Source organism: Schistocerca nitens, chromosome 1 (assembly GCF_023898315.1).
Source record: "Schistocerca nitens isolate TAMUIC-IGC-003100 chromosome 1, iqSchNite1.1, whole genome shotgun sequence".
In the NCBI taxonomy this organism is placed as follows: domain Eukaryota; kingdom Metazoa; phylum Arthropoda; class Insecta; order Orthoptera; family Acrididae; genus Schistocerca; species Schistocerca nitens.
The window spans coordinates 1026165058-1026182589 of NC_064614.1; the positions used below are offsets into that span (position 1 = coordinate 1026165058).

General features: G+C 44.6%; 1 protein-coding gene across 1 annotated transcript in view; it reads left to right on the forward strand.

Annotated features, from left to right (window-relative positions):
- The window catches only part of LOC126196512 (estradiol 17-beta-dehydrogenase 2-like), a 151142-nt gene that overhangs the window by 76666 nt on the left and 56944 nt on the right, over positions 1-17532 (forward strand). Inside the window, exon 4 of the mRNA XM_049934571.1 lies at positions 13776-13958. Coding sequence (XP_049790528.1) covers positions 13776-13958 — 183 coding nt within the window. The remainder of the gene's footprint in view (positions 1-13775; positions 13959-17532) is intronic.

Below are 17532 nucleotides of genomic sequence, written 5' to 3' on the forward strand. Positions count from 1 at the left end.
TTATGGAAGAATAACGCAGGAACCCTCTGTTGTGATTGATAGTCTGTGGGATATGGTCCTCCTACAGTATGGGAGACGAAACTTTACACTGGCCACCTGCTTAGATGAGCCAGTACCTGTATATTTAATAGGATAGCCACATATAATCGATCTCAGCATGCACATGGTAATTGTTTTCGATATATCGGAAGATAGGGATTCTATAATATCTTATCGAGTTCTCTAGTGGGTGATGTTAGTGAAGCTTTTATACTTCACAGTTTTTCTCTGATGGATGGTACAAAATAACAAGGAGTGGGGGTATGTTTGTGTGACAGATATGAATGTACCCTGAGACATGCAGATCTCCTTCAGACTGCAAAGCCTATATGTACTTGTAGTTTGGAGATTCACCACAATTCAGTTCCAGAATGCTCACCCTCCTTATAGTTCCTGTATGATGTGAAGTCTTCGTAATATCTTCCTAATAAATTCACCAATTGCGTACAATGTGTAAGGCCGTTACACATTCTACAGAGTTAGTGGAGCTATGACAACATGTTCCCATTTCCACCTAGTGGTCAAAACATGGTCCTATCACGTTAACTCAGCTCTCTGTTTCTCTGTGGGGTACAGAAGCTGGTAGCTATAGCACTCTCGGAATTCCGCTTAGTTCCAGCTTAAACAGGAGTGATCACATGGGCAATGCTGCAGGAAGGGCGGGGCAGAGACTGATGAACAGTTACAGAGAGAGTGTCTAAAATCACACTGGAGTTTTGGTGTGTGGTGTCCTTAGCAGACAGGTGTGACTGGTTTCGAGGTATGGGAGTGCCATGGATATGATTCAGCAGTGGCTGTAATCATTAAAAGACATCTCCTAGGCTACAATGCAAGTGTGTGGTTGAATGGAGACACTTGACTGCAAATCACAGACAGAATTTCTTCCTGAAAACGTAAATCTATAGATCTGAAAAGCTAGTTATTTGCACAGGATTTTGTACATTTCTTATGACTTCAATCCAGCGTTGTATTTTTTGATTCCTCACATAGCACACCATCTGCTGAATGTGATCATTCTCAATCTGCGATTATCATCTCTCACCTGCAACCCCATGGATATATCACAGTACCTCTGTTACACTGTCTACGCGGTATCGAGACAGAATGCATTAAAAATACTGTTTGTTATCGTGGGAAACATCTAGTAGCGGCATGAGGGAGTTGCGGCTATTGGCTTAATATCACATTCCTTAGCCGAGTCACTTTCTAAATTCGGTGAGAAGGTGATATTACTTCGGCCTTACACCTCTGGCGACATGCACCCGCACTTTTGGACTATTAATATACACTCCTGCGTCACCAACCATACTTGATGTCAGCGTATTTGTGTGGAAGACCACTTCATTTGGAGGCAATACTATATCTTCATTTATAAAGCATGTACAGTTGCTTTTACCATAGGCATCGTTAGCGACTCTTACATGTGCCTGTAGAATCAAAACCACTTTTTATGCAGGGTGCAAATAACATAGTCATTGCAATCGTGTTTTTAATAGCTGATTGCTTATCAGACAATTACGACTCTCTTCCTAAGCCACAGTAATACCACTCACAAAAAAAAAAAAAAAAAATTGGAGTAGGTCCATTCATCCATCAAGGATTTTCTTTCAGTATTGTTTGTGGCCACCAGCATTCAATTATCTGTGAAGTATTATACTTAGTAAGGGATGTGTGATAGATTCGCTGTAATCATCAGGCTTATAAAGTGTGTGTGCTGGTGTAAAGTTACTGTAGTCAATGTTCCAACATGTGCAAAGAAAATGACTATGTGCGGTCGTAAGGGAGGTTTGGATTTGATGTGGAAAATTGCCATTTCAGTTCATCGATAGCTGTAAGGCGGATGAAAGATTTTGCGTGGAAAATTATGTCCAGTGATAAAAATTTCCTTAAGATCCTTCCTATGACTCTCAGACTGACATCCGCTTTTTCTACTATATGAAGGTGGTATCTGTTCCCGAAAGAAGAGATACCATTGATGACCGTGCAGCTTCTTTAGAATGAAATGATACTTAAATCGAAACCCTTAGCTTCCGACAGGTGTTGCTGATATACATTAACTGGGACAGCTGAAAATGTTAAAGGCTACCTGGCCATTGACCTCCTTCTGTGCGAATGCGCACGCTTTGCCCGAACTCTTATGGGACTCGTCAGCTTAGCTGGCGTGAGTAATGAGTGAATGGGCAAAATACTTATTAGGAACACTACGAACGTAGGTTGTGGACAGTTGGGAACGTTTGTCTCACGGGAAGCGCGCAAGGGATAAGTCCCTGCAGTCGGGCTATCCTCTGTGCACTCGGTGGCTCAGATGGCTAGAGCGTCTGCCATGTAAGCAGGAGACCCCGGACTCGAGTCTCGGTCGGGGCACACATTTTCAGCTGTCTCAATTGATGTATATCAACAACTGCTGTCGGCAGCTAAGGGTGTCGATTTAATAATCATTTAATTCTAGAAAGTTCATTGAATTCATTGTACCCCAAAACACAACAAGAATGTAATGGCCACGTATGGATATTCATTCCGACGGGTGACGGAACTGAGCTGTTAGTCTCAGGAAGCCCGTAGTTCATCACCCTGGGCAGAATAGCAGTGCTCTATCAACATGCAAATGTCATTGTTAAGACATTCATTCATTACTGTGCAAGCTACATCAGTCATGACGAGAGTTGGAGACGCCAAAGTCCCCTGGACCTAAGTGATAGTCGGCCTGTGGTGAGGTGTGGTCGTCAGCAAGCGGTCAGCGGCATGCAGCATCATAAGGCTGATGGTGCGATAACGACAGCGACTCTGCAAGGATTCTGACCGCAGCAGCATGCCGCAGCCCGCAATGCAGGCTGAAGGCAGCCCAGATGCACAGAATGGGGCGCGCAGAATCAAGCAGCAGACCCAGAGTGGATGTGGTGGCTCACTGCAGCACCAACGTATGTCCACACGAGCAGGGACAGGCAGAAAGGAATTTGCCTGCAGGAGTGATGGCGGATAAGCAGATGCACTGCGGCAGGCTATAAACCGACAGGGTAGGAGGCCGGTAGCAGCTGAAGTGGGCCCGTTGGAGATCCAACCGCTGGAGAGCACAGGCAGCGGTGGCAGGGCCCAGAGCTGGTGGCTTGTTGATGCGTACAGACTCATACAAGGGGAGGGTCTGACATGTGGGTCACCGATTTTGACCGCATTTTGCAAGGAGGTTCTCCACTGAAAATACACTACTGGCCATTTAAATTGCTACACCAAGAAGAAATACAGATGATAAATGGCTATTCATTGGACAAATACATTATACTAGAACTGACATGTGATTACATTTTCACGCAATTTGGGTGCATAGATCCTGAGAAATCAGTACCCAGAACAACCACCTCTGGCCGTAATAACGGCCTTGATACGCCTGGGCATTGAGTCAAACAGAGCTTGGATGGCGTGTACTGGTACAAATGCCCATGCAGCTTCAACACGATACCACAGTTCATCAACAGCAGTGACTGGAGTATTGCGACGAGCCAGTTGCTCGACCACCATTGACCAGACGCTTCCAGTTGGTGAGTGATCTGGAGAATGTGCTGGCCAGGGCAGCAGTCGAACATTTTCTGTATCCAGAAAGGCCCGTACAGGACCTGCAACATGCGGTCGTGCATTATCCTGCTGAAATGTAGGGTTTCGCAGCGATCGAATGGAGGGTAAAGCCACGGGTCGTAACACATCTGAAATGTAACGTCCACTGTTCAAAGTGCCGTCAATGCGAACAAGAGGTTACCGAGACGTGTAACCAATGGCACCCCATACCATCACGCCGCGTGATACGCCAGTATGGCGATGACGAATGCACGCTTCCAATGTGCGTATACCTCGATGTCGCCAAACACGGATGCGACCATCATGATGCTGTAAACAGAACCTGGATTCAGCCGAAAAAATGACGTTTTGCCATTCGGGGATCCAGGTTCGTCGTTGAGTACACCATCGCAGGCGCTCCTGTCTGTGATGCAGCGTCAAGGGTAACCGCAGCCATGGTCTCCGAGCTGATAGTCCATCCTGCGGCAAATGTCCGTGCGTATGGTTGTTGTCTTGCAAACGTCCCCATCTGTTGACTCAGGGATCGAGACGTGGCTGCACGATCCGTTACAGCCATGCGGATAAGATGCCTGTCATCTCGACTGCTAGTGACACGAGGCCGTTGGGATCCAGCACGGCGTTCCGTATTACCCTTCTGAACCCCCCGATTCCATATTCTGCTAACAGTCATTGGATCTCGACCAACGCGAGCAGCAATGTCGCGATACGTTAAACTGCAATCGCGACAGGCTACAATCCGACCTTTATCGAAGTCGGAAACGTGATGGTACCCATTTCTCCTCCTTACACGAGGCATCACAACAACGTTTCAGCAGGCAACGCCGGTCTATTGCTGTTTGTGTATGAGAAAACGGTTGGAAACTTTCCCCATGTCAGAACGTTGTAGGTGTCGCCATCGGCGCCAACCTAGTGCGAATGCTCTGTAAAGCTAATCATTTGCATATCACAGCATCTTCTTTCTGTGTGTTAAATTTCGCGGCCGGCCGAAGTGGCCGTGCGGTTAAAGGCGCTGCAGTCTGGAACCGCAAGACCGCTACGGTCGCAGGTTCGAATCCTGCCTCGGGCATGGATGTTTGTGATGTCCTTAGGTTAGTTAGGTTTAACTAGTTCTAAGTTCTAGGGGACTAATGACCTCAGCAGTTGAGTCCCATAGTGCTCAGAGCCCATAAATTTCGCGTCTGTAGCACGTCTTCTTCGTGGTGTAGCAATTTTAATGGCCAGTAGTGTAGTTTTTGAAAAAATCGAGGCCAAAGTTGATGACGGAGATCTTATTTTGAATGCTATGCATCGAAAGACCGCCTAAACATAAACATTTTTACTCGCCAAATATGGGTCCAACGTTAATAATGTTAGAGTTATTAACATTTTTGTGTTTTATTGCTGTAGCTTGGCGGCCTGTTATTCAATGGGTGTTACAGAGCGAGTTCGGCGGTCAAGATGTCAAGGCGTTAGACCAACAAACCGTTGGTCCATGTTCGATTCTTGGTCATGCGCTTTTTTTCTCATTCGATACTTTATTGGTGTATCTGATTATATTTTAATATTGAGAATATCTTTCTTTCCTTTTTCTAAAGTAAAATTTGGGTAGATGTGATTAATAATCAAATAAGTATATAGACAGTTATTTTCATCGAGACACATGATACGCTATATATAACGTTTCGCAGATGACGATGCTCAGCGAACCTGCGGGTGAAATTATGCAAGCGAAACGTGCCTCTCTTTGTCAACTGTGTGACATTTCCTTTTTTTGACAAGTAAAGAATTTCATCACGCGTCTTTAAAAGCATGCGACGTCATAGCGGAGCAGAGAATTACAGGATCGGATGGAAGCTATCAAAACTCATGCGTTGCTTCATAACCAGTTGTCCACGCCTGTCTCTCAAGATATGCTTTCACAACATTGGTATGCATCCAAATTTATATCTGCTAGATCTCTTTTATAGCAACGTGAGACAGGTATGTTTTCCACGACCTGTGTGCCGGAAAGCATGTCAATGCAGCAAGATTTCGTTCATGTGTTATACATGGTGCGAGTTATATTTACGTTCTCCCTGTTCCAATGATAAGTTTCACCTCACTGATTGCGAGAATGTTCACGGATAGAAAATGAGTTATAATTACGCAAAACTATACTTTAAGTGTACTTTTGTACTATGTCTCACGATGAAAAAACTGTCAACACATAATGTATACTTTGTTACTTGCTTTCCGCAGAGCCTTGGCAGACATCTTCAATTTGAAAATGGCACCTGCGTCTTTTGTAAAAGACGGCTACGACCGTTTGCATGAGCAAATATCACTGCACAAAATTTCTGCTTATTGGTTAACTTTAAGTTGAAAGTTTGCCTAACTTAATTTGAATGGTAACGGAAATATGGCGTTGCTGTGATAAAACCAAGTTAAGAATTTTATACAAGAACAACATTTATTTCCTAAAAATGATGAAAAACACTCCTTAATCACCCACTTTACTTAATAGTGCTATTAGATGGATGCTGGCTCATGATCAGTAATACAAAATAAAAATAGCAATTTTATCTGTGTCTCTCTGGTCCAGTGTAGTCGCACTGTACTTATTACAGTGGTTGACTAAACTGAATCTCCACATTCACAGAAACCAAGGCAGCCAGCCCAAGCATATGTCAGAAGACGACCCGCATTCACATTTGCAGACTTTACTAATACTGATAATATAACATAATTCCGAATAATACATCTCATATTGATCTTCCCTGAGAGTCGGAAGGGCACCCAGGTGTGATTAGAATATATGACTGTTGTATCAAGCCATGGAGCAGCTCACATGGAGCCGTTACAACTTGTTCGATTGTTAGTCACAACCCCCAATAGTTTATTAAAAAAAAAAGACAAAGAAAAATATTCTGGTTACCAGACACTCAGAAAAATAAGTCGAATGAAAAATATGCCACACACGGACCAGCAGTTTGGTAACCTAATGCCTTGACCATTTTTTATTGCCTTAATTGGGAACATATCCTATTAACCTTGAGGGTTAGAAATGTATATGCCTGCATCCGTTATCACATGTAAGGTCAATGAAACAACACTAAGGAAAAAACACTCATCACTTACTTCTCCCCTCAACGTCCGGAGGCGTGGGAAAGATGGTATAATTCTAATACTCCCTACCGGAAGCCGAGGAATCCTCGTTTTTCTTTTTACGACGCGCCACTGCACGTGCACCTTGAAAACGCTGTTTCACACCACTCCGTGAAAACATACACGCTTGATGTGGAAGGGTTGGGGGCACGTCAAGCTCCGATTTGATAGAGGAGCCATCGCCACTGCACTCATCGGAAATCGGGGAGCACAACTCAGAACGACTAACAGCAACATCAGGTACAGAAGGGACAGGTAAGGCAGTGACGGTGTTGTATGTCATGTCCTGATCATCAGCAAGAGAACCCGTAGAATCCTGTCGCTCCACCGTCTCAGCTTGGAGGAGGGGTGGTATTTCACTGGAACATTGTGAAGACTGGCTAGCAGAGAACGCCTCTGCGGGAACATCTGAATTCACGGGAACCATCGCGTCGACGGGTGAAGTGGGGGACGCAGATTCAACGCACGTTTCAACATCAACAGAAGCAGCTACATCATCTCTGGTGATACTGGAATCACAAGTAACGTCAGTAGACAACTCATTACCGCCAGAAGGTGCACCTCTCTCAACGCCGTATCAGAAGAACGAGACTGGAGTGGGGCGTCCTCGAAATCTGTACCGTCCTCAGTCCGCCGGCGTTTGACGTGCGCTGCAGGAGCCGTCGTTCCCTCATGGACAGAGGCCGCACTGGGACGCGCCGGTAACGGTGGAAATTTTCGAGGGTTAGGGTGTAATGTTGCCCCTACATCGCTTAAAGCTGAAGATTGTTGATAGCTGACTGCGAAGACACTACGTCTGCTAATGTTAAGGGGCTCCGGAAAGGCTCAAAATCATGAAAAGTTCAATTTTTACTTTTTTGCGTTTTCTGAATCTGCAGACTATTACCTTTTAATAGATATATAATTTATTCAATTCCGAAGACTACAACTATTTTTAAATTTTTTTTTGAAATGTGTTCTACATGGGCGTGACCCACTGTGGCGCTGTTAAACTGCTGTCAAATGGTGTTATTATTAACGTCCGTGTTCATCAGGTACATTTTAGTGATGTGAGATAAAGTATGTGTTGTGGCTAACCTGTGATGGTTCAATATATATCGCTGGTGTGATTGTCGATTGTTTCATGTTTATTTACTCTGTCGTTATCTCGAAAATATTCGTAATTAATTCAGTTTCTTGAGTCTCTGTTTTGTTGAAGTATAATAATGAGTAAAAGTAAAGTTATTAGAAATCCTCTGAAGGCTTTTAAGAAAAGGAGAAATGTTGGAAAGCCAAAGGTATGTGTTATTACTGTAAACAATAAAGACGATGAAAATCCCCAACATAGCTTGTGTCCCAAAGAAGAAGACAGTTGGTGTAAATATAACAAAGGATTGCTAACTGGTGAAGTATACACTCATAAGCATAGTCTGCCTCATGCAATAATGGAGGTGATAAAACCTATTTTCAGAGACTTAGCAGCACCTGAACTGTTGAAAAAGTGTATTCACGGAAAAACTCAAAACCCCAATGAAAGTGTAAATAGTGTTATATGGTCGAGAATCCCCAAGACTGTATTTGTTGGAATAGAAACACTTCACTTTGGTGTGTATGATGCTGTTGCGACTTTCAATGATGGCAACATTGTAAGGTGCAAGGTATTTAGAAATATGGGAATGAAGATAGGTTCTAACATGGTACGAGCGATGCTTGCTTTAGACAAGGAACGCCTTCGGGCTGCAGACAGGGCTGTAAAGAGTCTAGAAATACAAGCAAGAGTAAACAGGAGGAGGAACAAGAGGAAGCTGGAGGAGGAGTTTGCAGAGGATGAAGATAATCCATCCTATGGACCTGGAATGCACTAGAAAGTTAATCCAATCTTTGTCGCTCGATTCCCAAAACTTTTATTTTCTCATACTAATTTCATGTTTTCTAAGGATCTTCCAAACATATTTGTTTCAAATTTTCAGTAAATGTTACACAGTACCTTCTGCATAATTTAACACAGCCTTTTGCCAAAAAAACTGTATATTTTTGAATATATAAATAAAAAATTGCAAAAAAATGTTGTGAATTTTCATTACAATTGAAAAAAAAAATCATCTTTAATAACTGAACTAAAATTTTGTAAAATCCCTGTGTTAAGTTGTAGCCCATATTCCAATAAATAATCTGTAATAAGTTCAACTTCCTACCTCAAATACTTTGTGAGGAAAGATGTAATTTATAAGCGTTATTTTAACATTGCAAGTATAGGGCGTTCCGGAGCCCCTTAAAGGAAGACGTTTTTGATAAGGCGAGGTCAGAACAGTATTGCGGCGCGGACAATCAGATCTGAGATGACCGCTTTCGTTACAGAGAAAATATGTTCCTTCTTGCCCTGCATATGTAACATGGATCCGGTAACCACAAACAGTTAAGTCGGATGGAATATTCTTTTTAACGCACATGTCCACAGTCCGGATACCGTCATAACACTGGAAGCGATGTTGTGCTGACCAGCGTTTCCATCGGCAATGCCGTATTACTCTAAACGGAAGGAACACTGTTTTAAGAAATGAATCGTCCAATTCAGGAGGAAGGTTATAAATCCCAACCGGAGTACACTCGAGCGCCGCATTTTCAAGGACGACTTGACTAACGGAATCATCTCGATGTATAAACAACACTTTAGAACCAATCCGAGAGAGGGCCGTTCTACTTGAACGGGATCATAAAACTGCACAAAGAATGTATACAAATCAGAATCAAAGTGAGCAGCATCTACCTGATCAGGTGAAACACGGATAACATCAGCCAACTAATCGTGAATTTCTAAAATGCCAGGTTGAACACGACGCGTACTCTTGTCAAAACTGAAACGAACAGTAGTTCGACGAGGAACAGACTTGGGAGACTCGACAGACACCATGGCACCGGCAGAAAACACCGCCGCCAAGAGAAAATCGACAACAAACTGCCGGCCGAAGTGGTCGCGCGGTTCTGGCGCTGCAGTCTGGAACCGCGAGACCGCTACGGTCGCAGGTTCGAATCCTGCTTCGGGCATGGATGTGTGTGATGTCCTTAGGTTGGTTAGGTTTAACTAGTTCTAAGTTCTAGGGGACTAATGACCTCAGCAGTTGAGTCCCATAGTGCTCAGAGCCATTTGAACCATTTTTTTTACAACAAACTCCGCTACGCAATTACGATGTTACTCCGGCCAATACACCAACAACACTGAATAGCTTTGACACAAGCGGCGCTGCGGCACAGGCGGAAGTTAACAACGACCTGCTCGCTCGACGCGCAAGGCGACACTGCGAACATACGACCACCAGTCTCGCTCTGCTAGATGCACATAATGACAGATACCAAAACTACAACATGAAAACACAGAAAAGTTTACTGCTCGAATATTATTGGAACCCATAATATATTAGGGAAAATGTTTTTTTAGACGATCTTTCGACGTATAGCATTGAAAATATGCACTGCTGGCCAATAAAATTGCTACACCACGAAGGTGACGTGCTACAGACGCGAAATTTAACCGACAGGAAGAAGATGCTGTGGCATGCAAATGATTAGCTTTTCAGGGCATTCACACAAGGTTGGCGCCGGTGGCGACACCTACAACGTGCTGATATGAGCAAAGTTTCCAACCGATTTCTCATACACAAACAGCAGTTGACCGGCGTTGCCTGGTGAAACGTTGTTGTGATGCCTCGTGTAAGGAGGAGAAATGCGTAACATCACGTTTCCGACTTTGATAAAGGTCGGATTGTAGCCTATCGCGATTACTGTTTATCGTAGCGCGACATTGCTGCTCGCGCTGGTCGAGATCCAATGACTGTTAGCAGAATATGGAATCGGTGGGTTCAGGAGGGTAATACGGAACGCCTTGTTGGATCCCAACGGCCTCGTATCACTAGCAGTTGAGATGACATGTATCTTATCGGCATGGCTGTAACGGATCGTGCAGCCACGTCTCGATCCCTGAGTCAACAGATGGGGACGTTTGCAAGACAACAACCATACGCACGGACATTTGCAGCAGGATGGACTATCAGTTCGGAGACCATGGCTGCGGTTACCCTTGACGCTGCATCACAGACAGGAGCGCCTGCGATGGTGTACTCAACGACGAACCTGGATCCCCGAATGGCAAAACGTCATTTTTTCGGATGAATCCAGGTTCTGTTTACAGCATCATGATGGTCGCATCCGTGTTTGGCGACATCGAGGTATACGCACATTGGAAGCGTGTATTCGTCATCGCCATACTGGCGTATCACCCGGCATGATGGTATGGGGTGCCATTGGTTACACGTCTCGGTCACCTCTCGTTCGCATTGACGGCACTTTGAACAGTGGACGTTACATTTCAGATGTGTTACGGCCCGTGGCTCTACCCTTCATTCGATCCCTGCGAAACCGTACATTTCAGCAGGATAATGCACGACCGCATGTTGCAGGTCCTGTACGGGCCTTTCTGGATACAGAAAATGTTCGACTGCTGCCCTGGCCAGCACATTCTCCAGATCTCTCACCGACTGAAAACGTCGGGTTAATGGTGGCCGAGCAACTGGTTCGTCACAATAGTCCAGTCACTACTCTTGATGAACTGTGGTATCGTGTTGAAGCTGTACACGCCATCCAAGCTCTGTTTGACTCAATGACCAGGCGTATCAAGGCCATTATTATGGCCAGAGGTGGTTGTTCTGGCGGCCGGTGTGGCCCGTGCGGTTCTAGCCTCTTCAGTCTGGAACCGCGCGACCGTTACGGTCGCAGGTTTGAATCCTGCCTCGGGCGTGGATGTGTGTGATGTCCTTAGATTAGCTAGGTTTAAGTAGTTCTAAGAATAGGGGGCTGATGACCTCAGCTCTAATATCCCATAGTGCTCAGAGCCATTTGAACCTTTTGGTTGTTCAGGGTACTGATTTCTCAGGATCTATACACCCAAATTACATGGAAACGTAATCGCATGTCAATTCGAGTATAATATATTTGTCCAATGAATACCCGTTTATGATCTGCGTTTCTTCTTGGTGTAGAGATTTTAATGGCCAGTAGTGTAGTATATAATGTAACTGCGTTTCGTCGGCTCCATTCTGATTCGCTTCCATGGCCTCTTGCGTTAGGCGAGGCAGCATCATGATATTAGTCATGTCAAGAAATAATGGTGGCGCTACAGTACAATGTGATTCGCACATGTGATCTAAGTCCCTATTAATCAACGCATGAATGTTGAATTGAATCCGCTATTACTCTCCCAATTCACATCAAAGTCCTAACTTCGTCCTACAAATTTCGAAGCATAAAATTGTTCCTTATAACCTGAAATGATTCAAAGTCCAGCGACGGACGAAAATTTTCAGGCCAATCTTAGCTGAAATATTTCTATGTTTCACATTCTAGCAACGTTTCTCCAACAGTGTGGCAGTTAAATCACTAATCTCCGAACACTTCTCACTTACATGTATCGTTCTGCTGCTGGTTAGCAAGAGACTACCTGCTTCAGTCAGTAGCAGAGACTGAGCACACTGGACTCGCATTCGGGAGGTGGATTGTTCAAAAACGCGTCTGGCCATCTAGATTTAGATTTTCCGTGATTTCCTTTAATCGCTTCAGGCAAATGCCGGAATGATTTCTTTGAAAGGGCACGGCAGATTTCCTTCCTCATCCTTGACACAATCAGAGCTTATGCTCCATCTCTAATGACCTCGATGTCGACTGGACGTCAAATTCAATCTCCTTTCCTTCCTATACTCACTGGATTGCCACCAGCTCTGTCTAGCAAACAACTCATCCTAGAGTGCTCTTTCCGCTGCTTTTCTTAGTCGTGATGACCGTATTCCCGAGCCATAGAAATCTCATTTTGAGTCCCTATTTTAACGTTATTCATTTCACGCATGTGCTACATATTTCAGTTGGTTTGTCTTCCCAGCGAGCGCCTTGATTTATGTTTAAGCACTACGACTTCAGGTCACGAGTGACCTACCGAGACCATCCGACCGACGTGCCATCCTCAGTGGAGGATGCGGATAGGAGGGGCGTGGGGTCAGCACACTCTCTCCCGGTCGTTATGATGATATTCTTGACCGAAGCCGCTACTATTCGGTCGAGTAGCTCCTCAATTGGCATCACGAGGCTGAGTGCACCCCGAAAAATGGCAACGGCGCATGGCGGCCTGGGTGGTCACCCATCCAAGAGTCGACCACGCCCGACAGTGCTTAACTTCGGTAATCTCACGGGAACCGGTGTATCCACTGCGTCAAGGCCGTTGCCCCCTGATTTATGTTTACAAATTTTATTTATTTATTACTTCTCCCACATTCTTTAAAATACTATTATTACTCTTAGCAGCAAATAAATTCACGCAAAGATCACTTGCTCAAAATTACAACAAAGCTATTACATTCTCACATACTAAAAAAGGTTTGATCACCAGCGAGTTTCTTACTTGTATCTGCAACACACGATATTTTTCTATAATTATTTGTAAAATACAGAAAAGTTCTAATAATATACGATGTAAGGTTAGGAGTGTGCCGGCCGGAGTGGCCGAGCGGTTCTAGGCGCTACAGTCTGGAGCTGCGCGACCGCTACGGTCGCAGGTTCGAATTCTGCCTCGGGCGTGGATGTGTGTGATGTCCTTAGGTTAGTTAGGTTTAAGTAGTTCTAAGTTCTAGGGGACTGATGACCTCAGAAGTTAAGTCCCATAGTACTCAGAGCCATTTGAACCATTTTTTGTTAGGAGTGTACCGTCACAAAGTTCACGGTCTCGTCTGCAACGATGGAGCGAATGTTGTAGGGAAGTTTCTTGTTCCGCTGTCGCGTGACGATCAGAAAGTTTGGGAGGAAGAGAAGGAGTTTAGGAAAGGGAGAAATATGGTGGAAATGATTAATCTGTGGGTCCAAATCAGGTATTACGTACACGCGAGTTATGTTGAGTAACGTGTACGACCAAGGCTACAGTTGATAAAAACGAAACTTACCAGAAATTCCTTTCGCAATGCAACATATTTTATGTTTCTTAATAGAGCACTACTGGGTCTATGTGAAAGATATTTGCGTTCTTATTCTAGAGCTGTGGGCGGTGGTAAACAACGCAGGAATCGCAGACCTCGGTGAAGTGGACATCACGCCGCTGGAGAAATTCCAGCAGGTACTGGACGTAAACACGATGGGCGCCATAAGGGTCTCCAAGGCGTTCCTGCCGCTCCTCAAGAAGTCTAAGGGCCGCCTCGTCAACGTCGCCAGCCCTATAGGTAAGTAAGGTAATTGAATGTGTGTTGGGGCTTAGCACCAGTAAAAACAGAAAGACGTTGACAAAGTAAGGAATAGAAAGCAAACTGCTGAGAAAGGAGACAGTTGTTCACTGCAGAAAGTTTTATTAGCATGTAATGGTATCCTTTGCGAAGTGATGTTTTTCCATTTCTGAGAGCGTTTCCAGCAAGGTCAGTTTTTCGTGGTGTAATGTGAAGTTGAGGCTTGATCCCAGAGCACGTAATTGGTGGCTGTAGTAAATAAACAGCAGACGATTAAATACATAAATTGAACGAGACACATTTTTTTTATCAAAAGTGATTACAACACCACGAGAAGGAAGTCTGACATGCACGTCACACACTGTTGTTGAGAGGGCCGTTAGCGGTATTTACAACCTAGTGTCCCTCAACGATGGGTTCATGTGTAACGGACTATAGTCACGGATTGTGAAAGAACTGAGAACGAAATCGGCAGTGTCCTTTTCAAAGGAACCATTAAGGCATGGCGAGTGAGTGATTTAAGGAAACCACCGAAGACTGAAATCCTGGCGGCGGAACGGGGATCGGAACCCAGCTGCTCCCGATTACCACTCGAGTGTCCTTCGAGCTCCGCCTCCTCGCTCGGCCACGCTGTACTCACATGTAAATGATCCAGTGGATGACAGCGGGAGCTCTGAGACGCCGTACACGGACAGCAGATGATTTTAAGGATAAGGAGGAAGGTCTGAAGAACATCGAAACATGATATTCGACCTTACAGAAAAAGATAAAAAACAAAAGTATTTTTCATAAGCAGGCGGAAAGACCCAATGTTGCTCGCTTTATACGGTTTGGGATAAAGCATTGGAAGCAGTAAAACCGTAAAACACCTAAGGCTAAACATTTGGAGCGAACTAGAGTGGAATAACCACATTACTTGTATCTTTTTCAGTCCATTCTTTTTTTTTAAGTTAATTCGCTTCGATGTGGAACACCACGAATTCGTCTTTTATGCCAACCTCTTCGACTCAGAGTAGGATCATATGTCCTCAACCATTTGTTTGGTGTATTCTAATCTCTACCATCTCATGTAGTTTTTACTCACTACCGCTCCCTCTACTACCGAGGACGTTATTTCCTGTTCTCTTAAAACATGCCCTGTCATTCTGTCCCTTCTTCTCGACAGCGTTCTTCATACTTTCTTTTCCGAGCGGTCTAAGGTTCTGCAGTCATGGACTGTGCCGCTGGTCCCGGCGGAGGTTCGAGTCCACCCTCGGGCATGGGTGCGTGTGTTTGTCCTTAGGATAATTTAGGTTAAGTAGTGTGTAAGCTTAGGGACTGATGACCTTAGCAGTTAAGTCCTATAAGATTTCACACACATTTGAACATACTCTCTTTTCTTTGACAGTTCTGCAGAAAATCCCCTGATTCCTTTTCTTATCATTATTTGCAGTCAGTTTTGAAGCAACTAAGGTTTGATGTTCAGTCACTTTAGCTCTGTTATCAATGTGATAGACACCACAAGTATATTCTCTTAACGCAACAGAATGTTCTTGCTCATGGAAAAAGGTGTTCACTGCAATGAGAGACGTCTAACGTCCGTACTATTGACTCACGAACTTCCGAGGTCGTAGGAGTACATACCTAAAACGTCCCTTGGCACATAGCTGCCTCCACTCTTCTATTTGATCATCAGCCGTCAGGCAAATTATGCACTCGTTGATGAACAAAAATATACACCAGCGGTCCAGGTTGAATACGATATTTTCCCTGGTTTATAACGTCGTTGTTAATGGATTGCTGGAGACAAGATTGATCATGTGGAGGGTGTTGCTTGCCACCTGGGTCGGCACAGCCATCCTAGGTGCCTTCAGACAGCCAATGCACTCTTCTGTCGAATTCTTCTCTAGATAATCGCCGGCCGCGGTGGTCTAGCGGTTCTGGCGCTGCAGTCCGGAACCGCGGGACTGCTACGGTCGCAGGTTCGAATCCTGCCTCGGGCATGGGTGTGTGTGATGTCCTTAGGTTAGTTAGGTTTAAGTAGTTCTAAGTTCTAGGGGACTTATGACCTAAGATGTTGAGTCCCATAGTGCTCAGAGCCATTTGAACCATTTTTTTTCTAGATAATCAGGAGCCCTAATTTTTATGTAGCGGTCATAGTTGGGTTTTTCGCTTCAGTGCCGCGCGACCGTTTCCCCATCCTCCATGAGTTCAGTCCAGTATCACTTTCCTTTCAATGGCTACCAAAAAATTGGTATACATCACTTTTTTGTGAGGTGGGGTGCCTAGTTTCGTGGGACACACAACGGTTTTGTCTCCTGTGCCAACTTCTTCGTCTCAAGAGTAGTACTCACACCCAGCATCCTCCATTATTGTTGGATATTTTTCTAATCTCCATCCACCACTAAAACGTTTGCACTATATGGATTTTCCTTGTACCGTGGCTCTGAGCACTATGGGACTTAACTTCTGAGGTCATCAGTCCCCTAGAACTTAGAACTACTTAAACCTAACTAACCTAAGGACATCACACGCATCCATGGCCGAGGCAGTATTCGAACCTGCGACCGTAGCGGTCGGGCGGTTCCAGAATATAGTGCCTACAACCACTCGGCCACCCCTGCCGGCGTGGAGGTTATTCCATGATGTCTTAACACATCAGCACACAGACGTAATGAAACACGATATGAAGTAAATAAACACCACAGCACAGCATATCAAGCAATTCGCCTCCGGTATGTACTGCACCATAAGTACAAGGCAATAGCCCCTAGGGAAGATGGTACGGGGGTGGGGGCCTTGACAGTGCCCACCTCACCTGACCGTGAGCAACAGAACATCGTGAAGATCTCAGCAGAGGGGTCGAAACGTCAATCGTGTAGAAGAAACTGAGGAACATGCTAAATCGTAAAAGTTAACGTGAATAAACTGAGAAATCAACGTAGACTTGCCGGAAGTAAGGCATTAAGAAGAGACAGTACCTCATAGAATAACCTGTCTGCAAGGAGCTTCAGTGCTCACTGGCACAATGTGGCACATTACACAGAGGGCGGCCCCGGCATCCACCACACAACAGTAATGTATGAGACTCGCCAAAAAGGGAAATTCACAACTGAAAAATTTTATTACGAAGTAAATATTCGAAGTGACCTTAGCCAGACACGCAGATATAAAGAAAAACCAATGTTAACGTTGCGTCTGTAGTTGCGTAAGTTGATGAAATATAGTACAAACATTAATACATAAATAAAACATTTACTCCGTTTAATTTATAAATACATATGTTTGATCACTTGATACTCAGTTTCGCACTGTCTTTGATTGAAGCACTTGTTAGCTGTTAACAGCCTACAGGCAATTGGTAGTTGTTGCAATATTAGTAGCATCGTGCTATGTTCTTCTGTTCTCACGGCGAGTCGTCCGAGATGTGAGTGGAGTTCGTTATGGGGAACTTTAGTCGTGCGAGGGTTACATTATCACGCAGTGAGTCTAAGCAAATGCGGCGTCCTCTGGTGGTGTCTGAAGCGCCAACCATAGGAAGACGGCGAGCCCTGGAGCGAGTGTGGTTCGCAAAGGAGCGCTGGCGGCCACTTTC